The 18,821-nt window shown below is 33.8% G+C and overlaps 1 protein-coding gene across 13 annotated transcripts in view; it reads right to left on the bottom strand.

Moving 5' to 3' along the window:
- Window positions 1-227: 227 nt before the first annotated feature.
- Window positions 228-18,821, bottom strand: part of LOC149807275 (uncharacterized) — a 181,209-nt gene continuing 162,615 nt past the window's right edge. For 12 of the 13 annotated variants that reach the window (XM_089964394.1, XM_089964370.1, XM_089964385.1 and 9 more), the window contains one exon: window positions 228-15,131. In XM_089964394.1, the coding sequence (XP_089820520.1) occupies window positions 14,088-15,131 (1,044 nt within the window). In that variant the 3' untranslated portion in view covers window positions 228-14,087. The remainder of the gene's footprint in view (window positions 15,132-18,821) is intronic. The other variant, XR_016422200.1, reaches the window with a different exon arrangement.

Genomic DNA, 18,821 nt, shown 5'->3' with positions numbered 1-18,821 from the left:
CCTCATGCCAGTCTGTGTGCTGTTCTGCATGATCCTGCATGAATGACTCTGCAGGACATTCTGCTAAAGCATTGTTGATCCAGTCCATCAGCATGGTTGGGATGATGTAGTGGCGAAGAAGTTTCCAGAGTGTGTCTCAGTCCAAATGATGTATACTTTTTAAAAAACTCAATCACAATCTGAAATACAGGTGTATTCAGACTGCATAAAGAAATGAGACTCTGACATTGGTGAAGAATTCTTTATTTAAATCTTAAAATACAAATGTATATTCTCTAATAACTATGAAAGATTGTAAGAGTTTTGCATGTATACAAAAATATATGAATCAAGTCAGAGACATTCTTTTGCAATTTTTGATTGGCACTTACTTGTGATGTCCTGTTTCTGCATCACATGTGACTTCACATTAATTTTATCAACAAGTTTCATTAAATGAAACTGCAAGCATTATGATCAACTTAAGCATCTTCTACATTTGTAGAATAAAGTAATTCAATTGCAGACTCTGTACAAATGACCTGCATGCTTTATACAAATATATTTGATAAATTTTAAAATGTTTTACATAAAAGCCTGCTCTTCAGTAAAGATGCAAAGAAATCTTAGGCAAGTGTGAAAATGTACATGTCTTAAATCATTAAAAAGTCATCACAGACAATCTTCAGATCTAACGAAAGATGACACTATCCATTCAGACAGACTGTAGCATCTCTCTATAGAGTACATCCTTGCAACAACTAAGCCAGTACTTAAAGACTGTAGTCAGAACCAACCAAAATAAAAACACTGCATTTAATCTTTTTGGTCAATAGGAAGGTGCAAAATCACATGAGGAAGCAGACAGTTTGTCATCATCCATGCAGACTTCAGATAACTGTAGTTTTAAAACAGGTACATATCTTTAGTCCATGGTGTTTTACAAAAATTAATGTTCTCTCTATCCAAATTATAGTTAGCACCAAGTTAGCTAAACTAGTCCTCACAAATTTAAAAGTTCATGTTGGACAAGTGCGTCCAATGCTATGTTCAAACCGAATGGATAGTAATCCTCTTTTTAACTAAGTATATTACACATGTCTTTCTAATGCCACCTAAAAAAGTAACTCACAGGCACAGTGGTTGCACGGTAAGAACTTTAGCATACTAAATGAATTTGATGACTATATACATGTAATTTGATTTATGTAAAACAAACATTCTGCATAAAAAAATGTAAGTTTGCATAGAAAATTTAAAACTGAATGTTATTTTTCTTAAATTAATAATCCTCTAATTTTATAATAAAACATTTGCAATATAAATAGTATTAACAGTATCAGTATCTTTCAAAATATAATCTCTAAAAATGTATATATATTTCTAAAAAATCGTGTAGATAGATGTTCATCCTGTTATTATAACAGCCCAATACAATCAAAACTTACCAAAAAATTAAGAATATTTTCTAGAGGACAATGCCAGTTTTCAGGACATAACAGGCTGTCTATACATGGTGGCTAATATAGTTGGTGGAGGAAGAACCTGAGAAAAACAGGTTAGAACCACTGACCCATAGGAAGAAACTAGCAAACTTTCTCACATACCCACACTGGCCAAGCCTGTGAGAATATTCATGTAAACACAAACAATTTTATTCAGGCTGATGAATGTAGAGAAGGATGAGGCTTATTTGTGACAGCTTTAATATGCTGCCTTATGAGGTGTGCTTACAATTTCATGTAGTTGAATATAAAAACAAATTTTGCATAGAAAATTTAAAAGTGAATGCTATTTTTCTTAAAATAATAATCCTCTAATTTCATAATAAAACATTTGCAATATAAACAGCATTAACAGTATCAGTGTCTTTCAAAATATAATCTCTAAAAATGTAACATATATTTCTAAAAAGTCATATAGATGGATTTTACTCCTGTTATTATAACTGCACAATACAACAAAACTTACTCAAAAATTAAGAATATTTTCCGGAGGACAAATGTCACGTATCACTGATCATCAATAATACAAAGCAAAAAAGTAACCAAAAAATACAAATCTCTGCATATCTTCTACTTTTGATACATAATACTATGAAGCCTACACATGCAGAGATTTGTCTTTGCAAGTACAGGAAATTTAAGTGAAAGTGTCTGGAGATTCCACATAAATTTTTACTATGGCGGAGTGATCTGAACCATATTTGCCATATTCCCAGACAGTTGTTTTTTTCTGAGACTCAAAAATTGTTTTGAGGTCCAAGTGGGGGTCAGTGCAAGTGATCCTCAAAAATACAACATGATCCAATTGAGAATAAGCTATCTTTTCATATAAGTCTATGGAAAATGACTGGAAATTCAAATGTAAACATTAAAAGAAAATAAATTCTGTTTTATTTAAAGCATTTCGTACACTTGCAAAGGATAAATAGTTGGTAGAATCTGCACTGTCAAATATCATCACCATACGCATATGTGCAAACATTGACATGATGACAAATCACATTGATATTAAACACAAAAATACAGCAAGTTTCTGTTTTAAAGTCCATTTGAGAGAAAAATATAAGATACCGATTTTGCTGTTCTCAATAGTTAAATAGCAAGTCTGAAGGTAATGCAAGTGTCATTTGTGTTCATCTTTGTACTTATTTGAGACCAGAAGGTACTGTTCAAACTTCCCTGCTGGATTCTTTGAGTGAAAGTAAGAACAAAGTTGTTTTTGCCAACCATAGTGTCAGCACTGTATCCCATGCAGTTTGACCATCTTTGCAGAGAAAAAGAATATACATTACATTTGGGACTGATCATTTCATTTGGGGTGGGGGCATAGTATTTTCAAACTTAATGAGGGTCTTACAGGTACTAGAGTAGTAACAAATGCCTCTGTCCAAAATGGCTGTTAATGCTTTATCAGTACAAATCAACTACGTAAACATGAAGTGTGCTTATTACTGTTTTTGAATCAATCTATTTCATGCCAAAATCATCCTAAAAAGAATTGGATCAATTCATAGTTCACATTTTAATTTAATTAAAATAATGAATGATAATATTGAGAATTAATTGGAATGTTCGACTCTGCATGATGAGCATGTTTTCGCTTGTCTCAAGGCTACCAATAGGTGGTGCCACTATTTCAAAAGATGTCATACATCCCAAAATGACCTACCTTGATATTTTGTTTGCAGTATGTGCAAAGAATGAAATCCCTGCCACCCCCTCCCCCTGCTGTCCTTTCCAAGCTCAAAATCCGTAAACTAGGAACTGAAATTTAGTTTTACTGGGCTTTGCATACTTTGTTGTTAGCTGATTGTTTCCTGACTAGCAAATGCATTTTTACATTTTTTCTTCAAAAACGAATGACATTTGAACACTATTCTGACAAACGAAATAATCATGCTTTGCATTTTTAAATGTGGAGTAAAATCTGACTTTAAAGAAATGTTTCCGCTCTTGAAAAACTTCCCAATAATCAACACTGCACTTCTTCAACTGTTCAACACACATTTATTTATCTATAACTTAAAACAAACTGGGTTTTTCTACTGAGTGAACTTTATCATTTACACATGCTATATTTTACAGGCATATACTGTGGTGTATTTTTTCCCCAAAGATTATAGAAAATTGTTTTTTTTTATAAAAAAGATGACTGTCCAGCAGTTCAGGAGAAAAACATGTTTTCAGCATGACACATCATGTTATGGCAAGCATGCTTTAACACTTGTATATATAAATGTACCAGGATGTAGCGTCTCCCCTCTCTCCTTCTAGCTGAGAAAATGACTATGGTCCTCACACCCACCAGCATATACAATTTATTAAAATCAAAGGTTTTCAAGTAAAAAGATTCCACATTTATTTCAACTGCAATGAAAATTCTGCCAAACTCTGGTAAACATAAATAAGCTGTTAAAGCTTCCTGGCATATGTTTATTCAATCTGAGAATACGCAAGATGATCTAACTGCATGATGTCCCACATTGTCCTGACACCAGGCTGACCCGTCCTAACACTAATCTCTTAAAGCTGAGCACCTAGCAAGGCAGCATTTGGTACCATTTTTATAAGTCTTTGGTATAACTTGGCTGGGGTTCGAACCCACAACTTCCCATATCCAAAGTGGATGCTCTAACCACTAGGCCACCAGAGTGGTCAATATGGTGGTGCTGAACTATAATTATTTAAGCTCATATTCAGCTTGATAACTTAAGAGCAAAACGTTCAAGAAACTCAACTAAACTTGAAATGTGTAAATGACCACACAAGAATTACTGTGGTAAAGAAACATGAAAATCATTTATATTGAAACATTAAATGTATATTACCATGACCTAATTTTGGTATGATTCTATGACCTAGTTTTGGAGTGATACTTTTCATATGCATGAACATATATATTTTTATAACTATATAAACAATGCACTCAAAAATGACGTGAAGAAAAACAAAAATATAATCACAAATTAAATAATTCATCTCTAAGAGGTTTTAAGTAGTCTCCTGCAGCCATTATACAATATGATGGCCCCTGTGACTGGGCATAAAAAACAAACAAAAATAACAACAGCAGAGGTATTATAATGAGTTGATAAAAACCAAATGTATTTTTTTAATTTGTTTCTTTTTTCAAATCATTGTCGATACAATTTGTTTCAGAAGCTATTATTACTGTACAGTTCTAGAGGTCATATTTTACGGGGAGGAAATCACAAGTTTTGAGCAGCATTGTAGTGACACCGAGTATGACCACTATTATAAGCACAGTTCATGCATCAGTAATCACATGATTTATTCACCACAGCTGAGGCCTTACATGAAATACAGTTAACCAGTTGAAACTAACCTATTACAATATGCAATGCCATCATAATTATGGAAAGTTTACCACTGCATTGAACTATGTTGTTACAAGTTTAACACAAATACTTTGTTAGTAAAGCATAAGATGTAGGTCACACTGACCTTCTTTGATTGTATAAGTTTAGTATCACAAAGACATGCATTCAATTAGCAAATTTCATTACTCTAACATAAATAGTACCCAAGTAATAACTTTAAATACAAAATTTCTACAATGTTAATTAATGCATGAAATGCAGGTCACAGACCTATTAGCAATAATGGTAATACTTTTCAAAATGCACCCCCTCCCTAAGTTTTAGGATTCTATGTGGGAAATTATACAAGAAGCATGCCTAGCTCATATGTGGTCATCACAAGCTAAACACATCATTTAACTAAATTCAGTAAAGGTTGTTGTTGTTGATGTTATTGTTGTGAGGTTTAATGCCATTTTTCAGTACACGATAGGCTATACATGGCGGCCAGTATTAATGGTGGAGGAAGAACCTGGGCAAACCCCGGGAAGAACCACCAACCCACGAGAAGCTACTGGCAAGTTTTCCCATATACCCACATTAGCCAAATCCTAGACTTGAACCCACACAGACAGAGGTGAGATGGCAGTGATCCGTAACGGAGAGCACTTTAGACCACTCGGCCACTCAGGGCCCCTTCAGTAAAGGTAAAATATAGGTCACAGTGACCTTTTATTTGAAAGGTATGTAATAAAAGGTATGCATATCATAAAGTTTCAAAAGTCGAGCATGAACAATGCATGAGAAATGAATTAGTCATGACAGTATTATATATCATGTAAATATCTATTTGGGAATAAGCTAAATGCAAAACACTAAGTCAAATGTTGGTCACAGTGACCTTGCTCCAGTACAATGAATTTAGCATCAACAGTAATTGAGATAATAACTTAAAACACATTATTTTCCCAAACTCATCACAGTGGAATACTTTTGTGATGCTGAGAACTGTAATCTTTGAGAAGTTACCACACATAAGACCCCCATATCATCCATCAGGATCAACAATGATCTGGCCAGGCTGATTTGTGACACAGTCATAAGATACGTTTCAACAAAGTTTCCTTATTTGATTAAAATACCTTTTGTGGTTCAAAAGTTATACCCTGAACAAGAACACAAGTCAGAGAGTTACATTTTCCCTCTTGATACTGAAACAGATGGCCTGGCTATGGTAGGCAACACACTGTCTAGTAATAAAATATATCTGAGCAAAGTTTCATGAAACTCTGCAACCATTACATTGTTATGGGCTGGACAGGCAAATATTTAATGGGAAGAAGTATATATAATGTCATCACATCTATGCCCAACCTAACATGGGTGTAAAAATAAAATACATTGTCACTGAAGAATTTAAATTAGGTCAGCTACCTAATTTTGGAACAGTGATATAAAAGTCCTCATAAAGGATATCTTTTTAGCTGATTTTACAATCACGTGTCCATGAAAATGATATATAGATAACATGTGTACCTGATTACTAGAGCAAGACAAATAGGTTACAGCAACCTACATTTGGTATGATGGTGTAGTACTCCTATAGATATATGCACATACAGTATATAGTTTCATGAATTTACAAAAAAACAGTGTCTGAGAAAAGGACAAATTTAAAAACAAAAAATGTGCCTTTGCAAAGGCTAATGTTGACTGATGACAACAACACTGGAAGTAGAGCATTAACTTTTCTGTGCTAAAACTGTCAAAGTAGTAACAATACAAATGTTTGTACAAGATGTATAATGAAATCTGCTTCTGTGTTCGAAGCTCTGTTAGTCATGACTGACAAACTAATGCTTCTGGGGTATTCATGGACAAACTAAAGCTTCTGGGGTATTCATCGACAAACTAACGCTTTGGGGTATTCATGGACAAACTATCACTTCTGAGTATTCATGGACAAACTATCACTTCTGGGGTATTCATGGACAAACTAATGCTTCTGGGGTATTCATGGACAAACTATCACTTCTGGGGTATTCATGGACAAACTAACGCTTTGGGGTATTCATGGACAAACTAACCCTTCTGGGGTATTCATGGACAAACTAACCCTTCTAGGGTATTCATGGACAAACTAACGGTTCTCGGGTATTCATGGCATTATTTGCAAAGGCCAGCAATATAAAAGTCAGCAGGTGACTGGCATAAAATTAAGTGGCTACTCAATGACACTCTCAATAGGTCATTTCTTGTGGAGTGTGAAAACTAAGAACTTGACTACGAACACTATGTAACAAAATTGCTGACTAACAATCCAAGTTTCCACATCTTATTTCCCAAATAGTTCTATGGTAATTTACAGGTTTTGAGAATTTATAAATATTTTTAAGACTAAATAAAATTAAACATCAGAATACACATTTTCACCCAACTGCAAATTCTTAATGAAAATCTTATAAAAAAAATGAAGATGCATAGCGACTTAGAGGTAAGAACTAACTTCTTATCACAAAGTCTTGTGGGGATTTTACCACCAAGAAATTTTTAATGTTGATGGCATACCCATAATAGTCCATTGGAAATCAAAGAAATATTTATTTTTTAATGATGTCTCAGTTATCTAAAATTAAAAATGGATGAAATGAATTTCACTTACACTGTCATAATGGTAAACAATGAAAAAAATATGATAAAAACGCTACAGTTTGATGGGAATTGAAAACTGGAACTTCAAGTTAGTGACTGCTGCTCCAACGGATAAAAAATAAATTTACAAGAGTTTATGAAAGTCTGTTTATTTCCTCATTTTATTCTTTTTATCTGTTGAGTACTGGAACTATCTCTGATATTCTTAAGAAAATCAGACATCACAAATTGGTCCAAAATTGTTAGAAAATATTCACCTTCTTTTTTGATGTATTTTAGGGTTTAATGCCAGTTTCAGGACATAATAGGCTGGCTATACATGGCTAGTATAGCTGGTGGAGGACTGAACTGGAGAAAAACTGGTTAGAGCCTCTGACCCATGGGAAACAACTAGCAAGCTTTCTCACATACCCACACTGGCCAAGCCTGTGAGAATATTCATGTAAACAGAAACAATTTTATTCAGGCTGATGAATGTAGAGAAGGATGAGGCTTATTTGTGACAGCTTTAATATGCTGCCTTATGAGGTGTGCCTACAATTTCATGTAATTTAAATTAGCGAGGTAATACAGTAAAATATTAATAGGTGATGTGTTTGCAAGATTCTCATTCGTATAAGGCTGCAAATAAATTGAAATGACTAGGAGAATAAAGAGTGATACACATTTGCAAAGAAGTGTGTAAGGCTAAGCAAAAACACATAGCTATATATTGCTGTAACACACTAGCACTTTGGCATAGAATTGAGTTACAGTATATATTGCTGTAACACATTAGCACTTTGGCATATAATTGAGTTACAGTATATATTGCTGTAACACATTAGCACTTTGACATATAACTGAGTTACAGTATATACTGCTTTAACACATTAGCACTTTGGCATATAATTGAGTTACAGTATATATTGTTGTAACACATTAGCACTTTGGTACAGAACTGGGTTGCTCTAAATTGCTGTTGCACATTAGCATTCTGGGTTATATTATCATAGAATCTATGAATAGCAAGCAAGTAAATTAAAGTTTTTCCAAATTGACACAATTTTAAACAAATATACATAAATGGTGTTATAAACTTTTGAAATGGTGATGCATGAATACAAAATGAAAGCTAAAACTGTCAGCTGTTTAATATCACTGTAACTAACCAATACACATTTTAGATTTTAAAAAATGTAGATACATGTACTAATAATTGTGAGCTGAAATGTTATTTGTGTTACATATATAACTGTCCTGTGTTTAATAGTAATCTATTTAGAAAACTGAAATATTGCAAAACCCACATTTCTTCATTCAGTCACAATGATCTTGTCCTGTTACCATTTGATAAGAGGGAGCATTCTACAAAGTTTGGTAACTGTAGATGGTGGACAACTACAGTTATTGTGCAGAATTGTTTTCCTGTCAATCAAAGTGATCTTAATCTTTGACCATTTGACCCCCAGAGTACTGGGGTTGTTCCTTACTCCAAGGGCAAACCATCCACAAAATTGGTGATTGTAAATAGTGGACAACTTGAGTTTAAGTGCAGAAAAAAAGCTGCTAACTGATGGATGGATGGACATCATAAGATAATGCTCTGCTTCTGGGTGGCATAAAAAAGGTGGTTTAGTATTTAAAGGAACATGTACACACATATTTACAACAAAGGAAATGAACAGAATCATCTATAACTTGATTTGACTCATGAACCCCTGCCACCACTATAACTCATCATACTTTACCTCCCTCATCTCCCGCATGCCATGATAATATGACTCAGTTTACCTGGTTGTATCCCAGGCACCAAGACTGAGTGGTCGTATTAGTCTAGGTCTGTATCCTGCATGACGAGTTAAACTGGTGCAAACCATTGGTTGATTTCAAGCCATTTCCAAATTATGCAGGAAGTGTAACCAATAAAATTTTAGTTAACACAGATATAGTGAGCATTGCTGAAGAAAGGAAAAAAAAATTGACTTCAGTAGCAACAGAAATAGTGAAAATATTTAGATATGAAAATGATTAAAATTACGAGAATCAGCCGCTGGGAGTAGACTTTTACTTGACAAACTCTGACTGAGTACTCATAAGGTTAAGTTTGCAACAGAGATGACAAATAGAATTTATGTATACATAAGATAGAATTGATTTCATGTGTTGATAGTGCTAATTATTCAGTGTTAATTCATAATTGATTTTATGGGTTATTCATGGCAAATAAGACAAATTAGTAAGTAAATCATTTAGTTTTACCTTTATGCATGAGTTTTATTTCTGCATGCAGCATGAAAGTTATACTATTATGTACAAAAATGTATGGAGAACTGCTGTGCCAAATTTCAGCTTAATTGAAGGAACATACAAAAAATATTTTATTGCAAGTAGCCCCTCTGTAAAAATCTGCAAGCCAAGTGCTGTCAGCAAGTCTCAGGGATACAGACACAGGTAAGGCTAACACTGCTCTAAGTGATCTCTCTGCAAGTATGCTGTAGGGACTGCCTAGCTGTTTGGCTCAGGGTTTAATGAGTTGAGAAAACACTTTATATAACGACCATAAACTTATAACAAACAATAACAAAATATATTTGTAGAATATCTCATTAAAAGATCTTAAATCAATATAGAATTCTATTGTGTACAAAAACACAACTATGATAAAATGTTATAAAATTGGTGACTATATACATATGTATACATAGGATAATGGCAAATAAATATTCAGAGAGAAACCACATGAATCAAACAAATGTGGAGCAAGTAAGATAGTAAAACAAACAAGAAACTCTAAATAAACTTTTCTTAAGAAACTTCTACCTTGAGTTTAAAACTCAAACAACTGATATTATAAAAATAATAGGAGTGAATTGTTTTGGAAATTTAGCATGAAAGCGAAATACAGCTATCAATATAACTAAAGTTCTGAGATCACATAATGATGTATTTATGTGGTATATGTCTTTCAGATTAAGAGTTCAACAAATAGGAAGTGAGCCACATAGCCTAGCTAGATGAGGGTTGGACTAATAATCCAAAAAGGAAGCAGGTTCATTATCCACCCTGACTAACCTGGACTGACTGTCTTAGTGTGTCCTTGGGAAAGGTACTCAGTTTCTGTTTCCTCAGCTCATATAGTCAAAACTGTGTTGAAAGTGCTTTTAAAAACAACCAACCAAATAAACCACCAAAATAACAACAACTACAGAAAAAATTATAATAAAATGTTTGCTACATGGATTCAAGCCAGAAAAGGTACTTACTTGGTACATTGGTTAATCGTTTCATTAGCTTTTGGCTTAATTAGATATCAAAGGAGACAACCTCTTGGTTGAAGCTTGAATATGAAAAAGCACTGACACAAAGTCTGCTTTAAAGCACTATAAAAGCTACAAGCTTACTGATTATATTGAAGATATAATTTAAAATGCACAAAAGCAAGATAATTATGTCTTAAAAGACAGAACATACAAATTCATATCTTAATGTTTTCACAAGCTGAAATTTTATGGCTGACCATTACTGAGATTACTAGGTATATACCCAAATATGAATTCTTGAAACAATGTCTATAAAACAGCATAAAATACATAGTAACATAAAACATGAAATCACAGTGCTATGAAATACATAATTCAGCTAGAAATGTGTCAAACTGTTGCAATGGAAAAATTAAAATTAAGAGTCTAAAACCTGGGCCGCAATTCAGTGTAATTTTGTCAGAAAATAGTGAAAACTGAACTTGACCTTAAACCCTAATACTAAATTTCATTTGAATGCAAGAAGTTTGGCTTAATTTTTATGAAGTCCTCTCCAAGTTCCTGAGTATAAACAAAATCTGTAACATAAAGTGACATGACATGAACCGATAGGGTGGACAGACTCCAGTAACATTAAACACCCCATCCACACATATGGTGAGGGCATACAAATTTGTTGTTCTATACTGCACATTTTCAGGATAAGTGCTTCTTTTTCTTCCTTAATGAATTTTTATACTATGATGACATTTTTAATAAACAATCAGCATAAATTGTGCACTAGATACAATCCCAATATTAACAATTACTTGTCTGTTTTAATTTGCACCATCAATGATTTTATCTGATAAAGAATATTTTTCTTTTAGTTAGTATGAAAAAATATCAGAAGTGCTTTAACTTTGTGGAGTACTTTGCAACACTACCACATCTTGTGCTGGGTCTTTAACATGGCATGTAGATAATACCAGTAACTACACTGAATAACCTTCCTGTATTGCTGTGCTGTACAACACAAAATCAAGTAAAACATATGGATACATTTTGTACATTTAGCTTGCAACCACATAGACCTACCTATGATCATGAAGCTTGTAATGGAACCCAATCAATGGCAGGTGTATGGACAGATTACAAGGTTTCATTTTTGTCAAAATGATACATTAATAGTAATCTTGAATAATACTACATCTTCACGGCAAAAGCAGGTCACTATGGCCCATATTTTATATTCACTGATTAGTTCAATTCTGTGTCATTCTTCTATCCAATTTCATTTGACAATCAAAACAAAAACCCAACCAATGACAACAGTATGGCAGATTATAAGAATATTTTTTTCAAAATGGTACAATAATAATCATTAGGTATCAAGTAATATTTCAAAGACAATAGTGCAAGAAGAAGTTTAGTGCAGATTATTAGCGTAGCATGAAATAAGGTCACAGTGATCTAGTTTAGACTGGAATTGTACAATTCTTCATGATTCATCAATGTTAAGACAAGTTGAAATATGTTTTATTAAGCATCTGAAAACCATGTGAGAAATAGGATCTGAGACAACGAGCTAAAAGGCAAAAGTTGATGCAGACAACTGGAGTGTGAATTTAGGTCACTGGAACAGTTTTCACAAATGGGTTCAGTAGTCTTCATGATACATCAAGATACAAAGCTGCATGACTGCAAGCAAGCATTTGTAAAACTGAGCAAAACACAAAGGTTAATGCAGATCAGTGAATCATTAAATATAAATGGAGAAAAAAAACTAGTTTTGATAAGTGAAAGGTGTGGTACTCTTCCTGTTATATCTACACATCAAGTTACATAACTCTGCAAGCATTAGTGCCTGGTTAGATTTAATTATACTGTACAAAAAGTATGGGCAATATAAAAAGTGTAAAATGTTCTAATTAAAGGTGTAAAGCAAATTTTACAGGTGTAAAAGACTCAGAAGAATATTTTTTTTGGTAGCAAACACATGCATTTTCTAAGACTATGGAAATTATGTACCAAGTTACAGAACTCTGCAGGCATCAGTGTCTGAGGTAAACCCTAACAAAAGTGTTGATACCAAATGAAGAGTCATCATCAAATCAACAGACCTGGGTTGCTTTGAAATTTGGAACCATACAAATATGATTATGAAGCTGCCAAATAAATAATCAGATTGACCACACTGCCTTCGTATAACAGTTATAAAAAAAACATGTACACTGTTTCCAAACTACTTGAATAAATAGCATTATAAGTTTTTGTATTGTTCTTCATCATTTTTCAGAAAAATTAGCAGATACAATATTTTCTCATAAACTATATTCAGAGGCAAGTCACAATCACACTAACTCTAATAAAAATTGCAAGAGCAAAGTGATTTGTCAATAAGCACATATTTAGATGATGTCCATATTAAATGCCAAATTTCTATAGTTGTGTCCATTCTGCTGCAACACAACAAGGGTAATACAACTGCTGGAACTAACATACTTGTCATCATGCACGTTTTCAAATGATGACCATAACATCTACCAAGTTTCATGGCAATCCACTAAAAACTGAGACCAGCTGCAGTCGCAAGATTGTATGATAGACAGATAAATGGACAGACAGACAGATATATGAATTTCTGTACAGCCTCACCTCCAGTGCCTCAAATGTTACAACTGTTTGAACCTTTGGTTGGTAGGTTTCTGGCATGATCTGTGGACTTATGATAATACTGACTTAATATCTGGCTGGTACCTTAGAAGGTTGTCTACACCGGTAATCGTTTTGGGTTTAATGATTTACCGACTTAATAACTCACATCTGTCTGGAACCTTGGTAGGTTGTTTAACAACAATGGTAATGGTCTTAGGTTGATAATACTTACATAATTACTGATATCTTACTCTGACCTTGGTAGGTTATCTAACTACACTGATAATGGTCTAAGGTTGATAAAACTTAATTACTGATATCTGGCTGGCACACTGGTAGGTTGTCTAACTACACTGGTAATGGTCTTAGGTTGATAATACTTACATAATTACTGATATCTTACTCTGACCTTGGTAGGTTATCTAACTACACTGGTAATGGTCTTAGGTTGATAATACCTACTTAATTACTGATATCTGGCTGGCACCTTGGTATGTTATCTAACTACACTGGTAATCATTTTGGGTTTAATGACATAGTTGTCTAACACAGTCAATGGTTTAGGTTTAATGACAATACTAATTTGATTACTGACAGATAGCTGGTTGTTGAGTAGCTTGTATGTTTGTTAATACTAGCAGAGGTTAAATACCCCTATTTTTAACGTAGCCTTAACAATTTGTGTCATATCACTAGGATGTCTGCAGTGTGGAAGTTTATAATCCATAACTGCTGGTTGGACCTGGCTTTGTTTATTCACTGCTTGGCTGAGGATTTGTAACACTTGTGACATAATTGCTGACAGGTGTCTGGACATGGGGATTGACATCCACAGAGACTTGCTGCATAATTGTGGTGTCACGTATATAGTTATCTTGTGTTGCCTGATATTTATCATTTAATTCAGCTGGTTCTGCATTTATGGCATCATGGACATAATTGCTGAGAGCTGGTTGATTGTGGTTGTCACTGTCCACTGACATGGACTGTGTATTAAAGACATGATCATTGACAGCTGGTTGAAGTTGGGGTTCATTCATAGCTGGTGGCAGCCGAAAACTGGGGATATTAGTGACATAACCAGTGTCAGATGACTGACACTGTCTATTCATACTTGCTAACACTGGCTGGGAACATGTGCCATTGGTGAGAGAAGCAAGAGTGCTATTACTGGACAGGGGACAAGAATTCATGACGTTACTGATATACCCACTGACAGCTGGCTGACCCTTGGTACTTCTATCTGCACATATTTGTTGTGGTTGAGGGATACTAGTGACATAATCGCTGACAAATGATTGACCGTCTGACCCTGTTTGTGGAGTTACATCACTAGTAATGCAATTACTGACACTTGAGTGACCCATGCTATTGCTAGCTACTTGTACTGGTTCTGGACTTGTGACATTACTGACATAATTACTGACATCTGGTTGGCTCTGAGCAATGCTATCTGCCAGTGTTGACTGAGGATGTGAGACAACTGGTATATAATCAGCTGCTTCAGGTTGTCCTATTCCATATGGTTCTGGGGATGATTTAATAATGTCATTACTTTGCACAGAGTCAATGACAGCTGGTACTTCTAACAGTTTAGGAGTTATAACATCTTTGATGTTATCACTGGCTTCTTTTACCGGATGTTGATTGTTTGGTAGTGATGGTTCAGAATTACACTTAACATAACTGCTGATGCCTGACTTCTTATCTGATTCAACATCTGTGGACTCTTGGACAGCATGATAAGGAATTTTCCCTATGGTTTCCAGGATATTATCTGTCTGAGGACTTTGGACCTGAATAATAACAATAATTCATTGATAAGTCAGAGTTAACCATGTCATTAAATTATCATTGTCATCATCATCATCATCACCCCAATTATCACCATTATTCACAGTCTCCCATCATTTAAAACATTAACCCCTGGAGTTTTTTTGTCATTTCCATCTGAAATTCGAGTAGGAAACAGAATTTCAAAGCTATTTCTAAATACATCTGAAAACACCAACTTCCAGGTGATCTTCCAAAAACACACTGCCTAGTTGTGTTAGAAATATCATTTTTCATTTTTTATTTGGCTTGCACATGAGCAGAAGAGTAAAAGTTGGAGTTCTTTCTTTTGTTCTTTTTTTTTGTTTTGTTTGCTTAATGGACCCATTATTTTCGTATCGAGACCACTCTTTATTCCAAATGCCCATCTTATCCTAATTTTTGCAAAGGTTCATCTGTCTGCAGTTCATACTGGTCTGCCTTAGATCTGAGACCAAAAAGTATAAAATGCGGACACAAAATTGGATTACGACCACAGGTGAATTTTGGGTAGAAGCAAATCGAGTCCGAAAAATGAGGTTTCTTTCCCTCTATATTTTGTAGTGCAACAAGATATTCCTGATTATTTGGTACCACTGTAGAGCTACATCTGTCTACCTTTCTGTAATACCACCCAATTTAGTGTATCATACATGATCTTGATGTTACAGAGCTCGGCAGTAGGCTACTACCTCCTGACACTTAAACTTGTCACCAGGGGTTAATGTGTTCTCTGAGAAATGAACAGGTAACATTTTACCTGAAAATGCATACCAACCCTTATGTAATTGTTTTATAATTAAAGATATGCAGATAATGGATAATTTACTTTATTACAGGTGTGAGCTGAATTTAATGGAGATTTTCTTATTATTATATCTCACTATTTCCTTAGGTGAAAGACTGCAAAATAAATAACTTGTGAATAATTTTTCACGTGGCAGGTGTGATAGTTATGAACTGTCAGGAACTAGTTAAATTGTGCCAATGGTTTGTTTTTTACACTGGCAAAACATGTAAGAATTGAGTGTACTTTATTTCCTCACTGGTGAATATCACTAATAATGTTTTCATAAAACCCTTTGTGAAATACCCAACTTATTACACTGATGAAACAACGAAACATTGCATTCAACATCTTACTTTTTAAGTATTGTGTTTATCATTCTTTATTATCTCAGAATTACTATTTTCTGGGTATAGATTTTGCTATGTTGCATATCAGATCATGCATATATTAATAGCATATTAGTGCCTTCCAAAATGTTCATTACCTCTGGGTGTTATTTGCTGTGTGATTTGGTAACTGTTTATACCATGACAGTCTCAGAAGAAAAATTAACAACATTAAACTCCTGTTTCAGTTTTTTTCTTCCATTTTGTTTGTATTGCGATACTTCATATCATCATTTTTTATATATATCTTCATTCAGTGATGGATACCAGTATGGGGTGTTTAACACAAAGCTATTTATACTACACAATGAGTGTAATAACTACACAAAGCTATTTATACTACACAATGAGTGTAATAACTATGTCAACATCAAAAAGAGCACTTCAACCAATAACAGCAAAGTTTAGGCTTTGAACATTCATAGCAAGTTCTTTATCTAATTGGACTTAGGTACACTAAGTGGAAACTGGATATTCAAAGCAAAGATGTGATGTTCTTTCCAACATATAAAGGACTCGAAAAAATGATGCTTTCATGGACTGATTGAAAGTGATCTAGCACACTCAAGATGGTCCAGATTTGCAAGTAACCCAATTTCATTCTTTGGAACAAAATTTTTGTGCTTATAAAAAAGGTTAGGCTAATTAACTAGAGATATATGTAGATGCAATCAGTTGTAGAAGGCTTCTACAGTATTGTGATCAGTTTTTGTTTACGACACACACAACACACAAATGCATACACATAACACACACATGCATACACATAACACACATATACACACACTCCTGTAAAAATGATCCATATAATTATTCCAAGACTTTCATTCTGTGAAAAAAAGAATTGCTTACAATCTTTCCCCCTTCCCAATCAAATATGTGACATAAGTTTAGAAAATAAAAAGACACATAGAAGGAGTTGGATAGAAATACAGATTGATGTTTGTGTGTAATGTTCTAGATGTAAGAAGTTACATAACTCACAAAGGAAATCATAACAGCAAGCCTAATTATTGTTTATTTTTTAAATCTGTGTTTATTATTAATACACTTTTCTACAATATTGTAATAAGAATTAGAGCACAACAATTAAATATTATTACTTAAAAAATGAAACAACTTTATAACAGACTCAATATATTTACTTATTTAGTATTTGCACTTATTCATAACTATTTGTACCACATTTTCTTAATCTGCTGATAACTGTTAACTGGAAATTGGCATTTTGATTTATAATAAAAGCCATAAGTGACAGATAATTTATATAACTATTGTTTTGGCAAGTAATGGTTGTCACTGCTCTGAACCTAAAAAGCCTGTATTTCCTTAACTTGTTAAGGGACATGAATTGTTTTAGTTAGAATTAAATTGGAAGGCACAGTTAATGAAATTCATGACCTTTTCTTACGAGCATGAAGGTATGTGATAACTGATATAAAAGAGACTTTTAACCAAGGATTCACTCTTTAATGAAAAATTCTAAATATAACAAGAAATCTTGGTCAAGATGATCACATGACCATTACGTTCATTGTTTTCATTTCTCAGAGAACACATGTACATCAAATGACTACTACCATAGGAATTTCTTTGCATGAAAGTCATGCAAGCTCAACATAAATTGATAATCCCTGCATAGTTACAACTGCAGTAGTGTAGGTACTTCAGTATTATGAAATTGGCATTGTACAAGTAGCCATATCATTTCCTTTTGTGAATATTTCAAAAATTATTTTTAGCCGAGATTAAAAGTACACTTGCTGAATGTACATTGCCATTCTGTACCATATGCTGAAGACATCTAAGCCAAAACTTACAAAATGGACTATGTACCATTTACCAATGAAATTCAAGCCCCCTATTTACAAAATGAAATGCCATATGTACCATATGCTGAAGCCCATACTTACAAAATGGATTATGTACCACATACCAATGAAATTCAAGCCCCTTAGTTACAAAATGGATTATATACCATATACCAATGAAATTCAAGCCCCCTACTTTTGAAATGGATTGCCAGTATATGCAGAATATGACTGATTGGATCATTTGTTTGCAAAGGATGAATAAACTCCAGATCTAGATTCAAAATAATATCCTTGTGTTTAGTTGGTTGGGAAAGGCCAGGCCTCATTGTGGCATTCATCATGTTATTAGCCTGTTTAAATTCCATATCATTTACAATGTCTATGTCTCTATGTCTTTGAAATATCTGTCTGACAGCACCATGTGCATTTTTTCAGAGTGTTCCTGTGAAATTCTGTAGATTGCATTGAGGTGCCATATAACACTACAATACCCATCTTTCCCTTAATAAATCACACCCAAAAGCTTGTGAACCTGCTTATAACACATGGTCATGTGTGAATCCCATTTTTATTCCAGAAAATACCAATGGATTTGGTTCCTAATTGTAAAATGTGAAGAAAATCATGATAAAACCTGGAAAATGAAACTGATATATCACTCATTTTATCACTGAAAATGTCAGT

This window comes from Sinohyriopsis cumingii, chromosome 1 (assembly GCF_028554795.1).
Source record: "Sinohyriopsis cumingii isolate HCF-2022 chromosome 1, ASM2855479v2, whole genome shotgun sequence".
Classification (NCBI taxonomy): Eukaryota; Metazoa; Mollusca; class Bivalvia; order Unionida; family Unionidae; genus Sinohyriopsis; species Sinohyriopsis cumingii.
The sequence above is the reverse complement of the archived record's forward strand: the minus strand, read 5'-3'. Positions and strand labels throughout refer to the sequence as shown.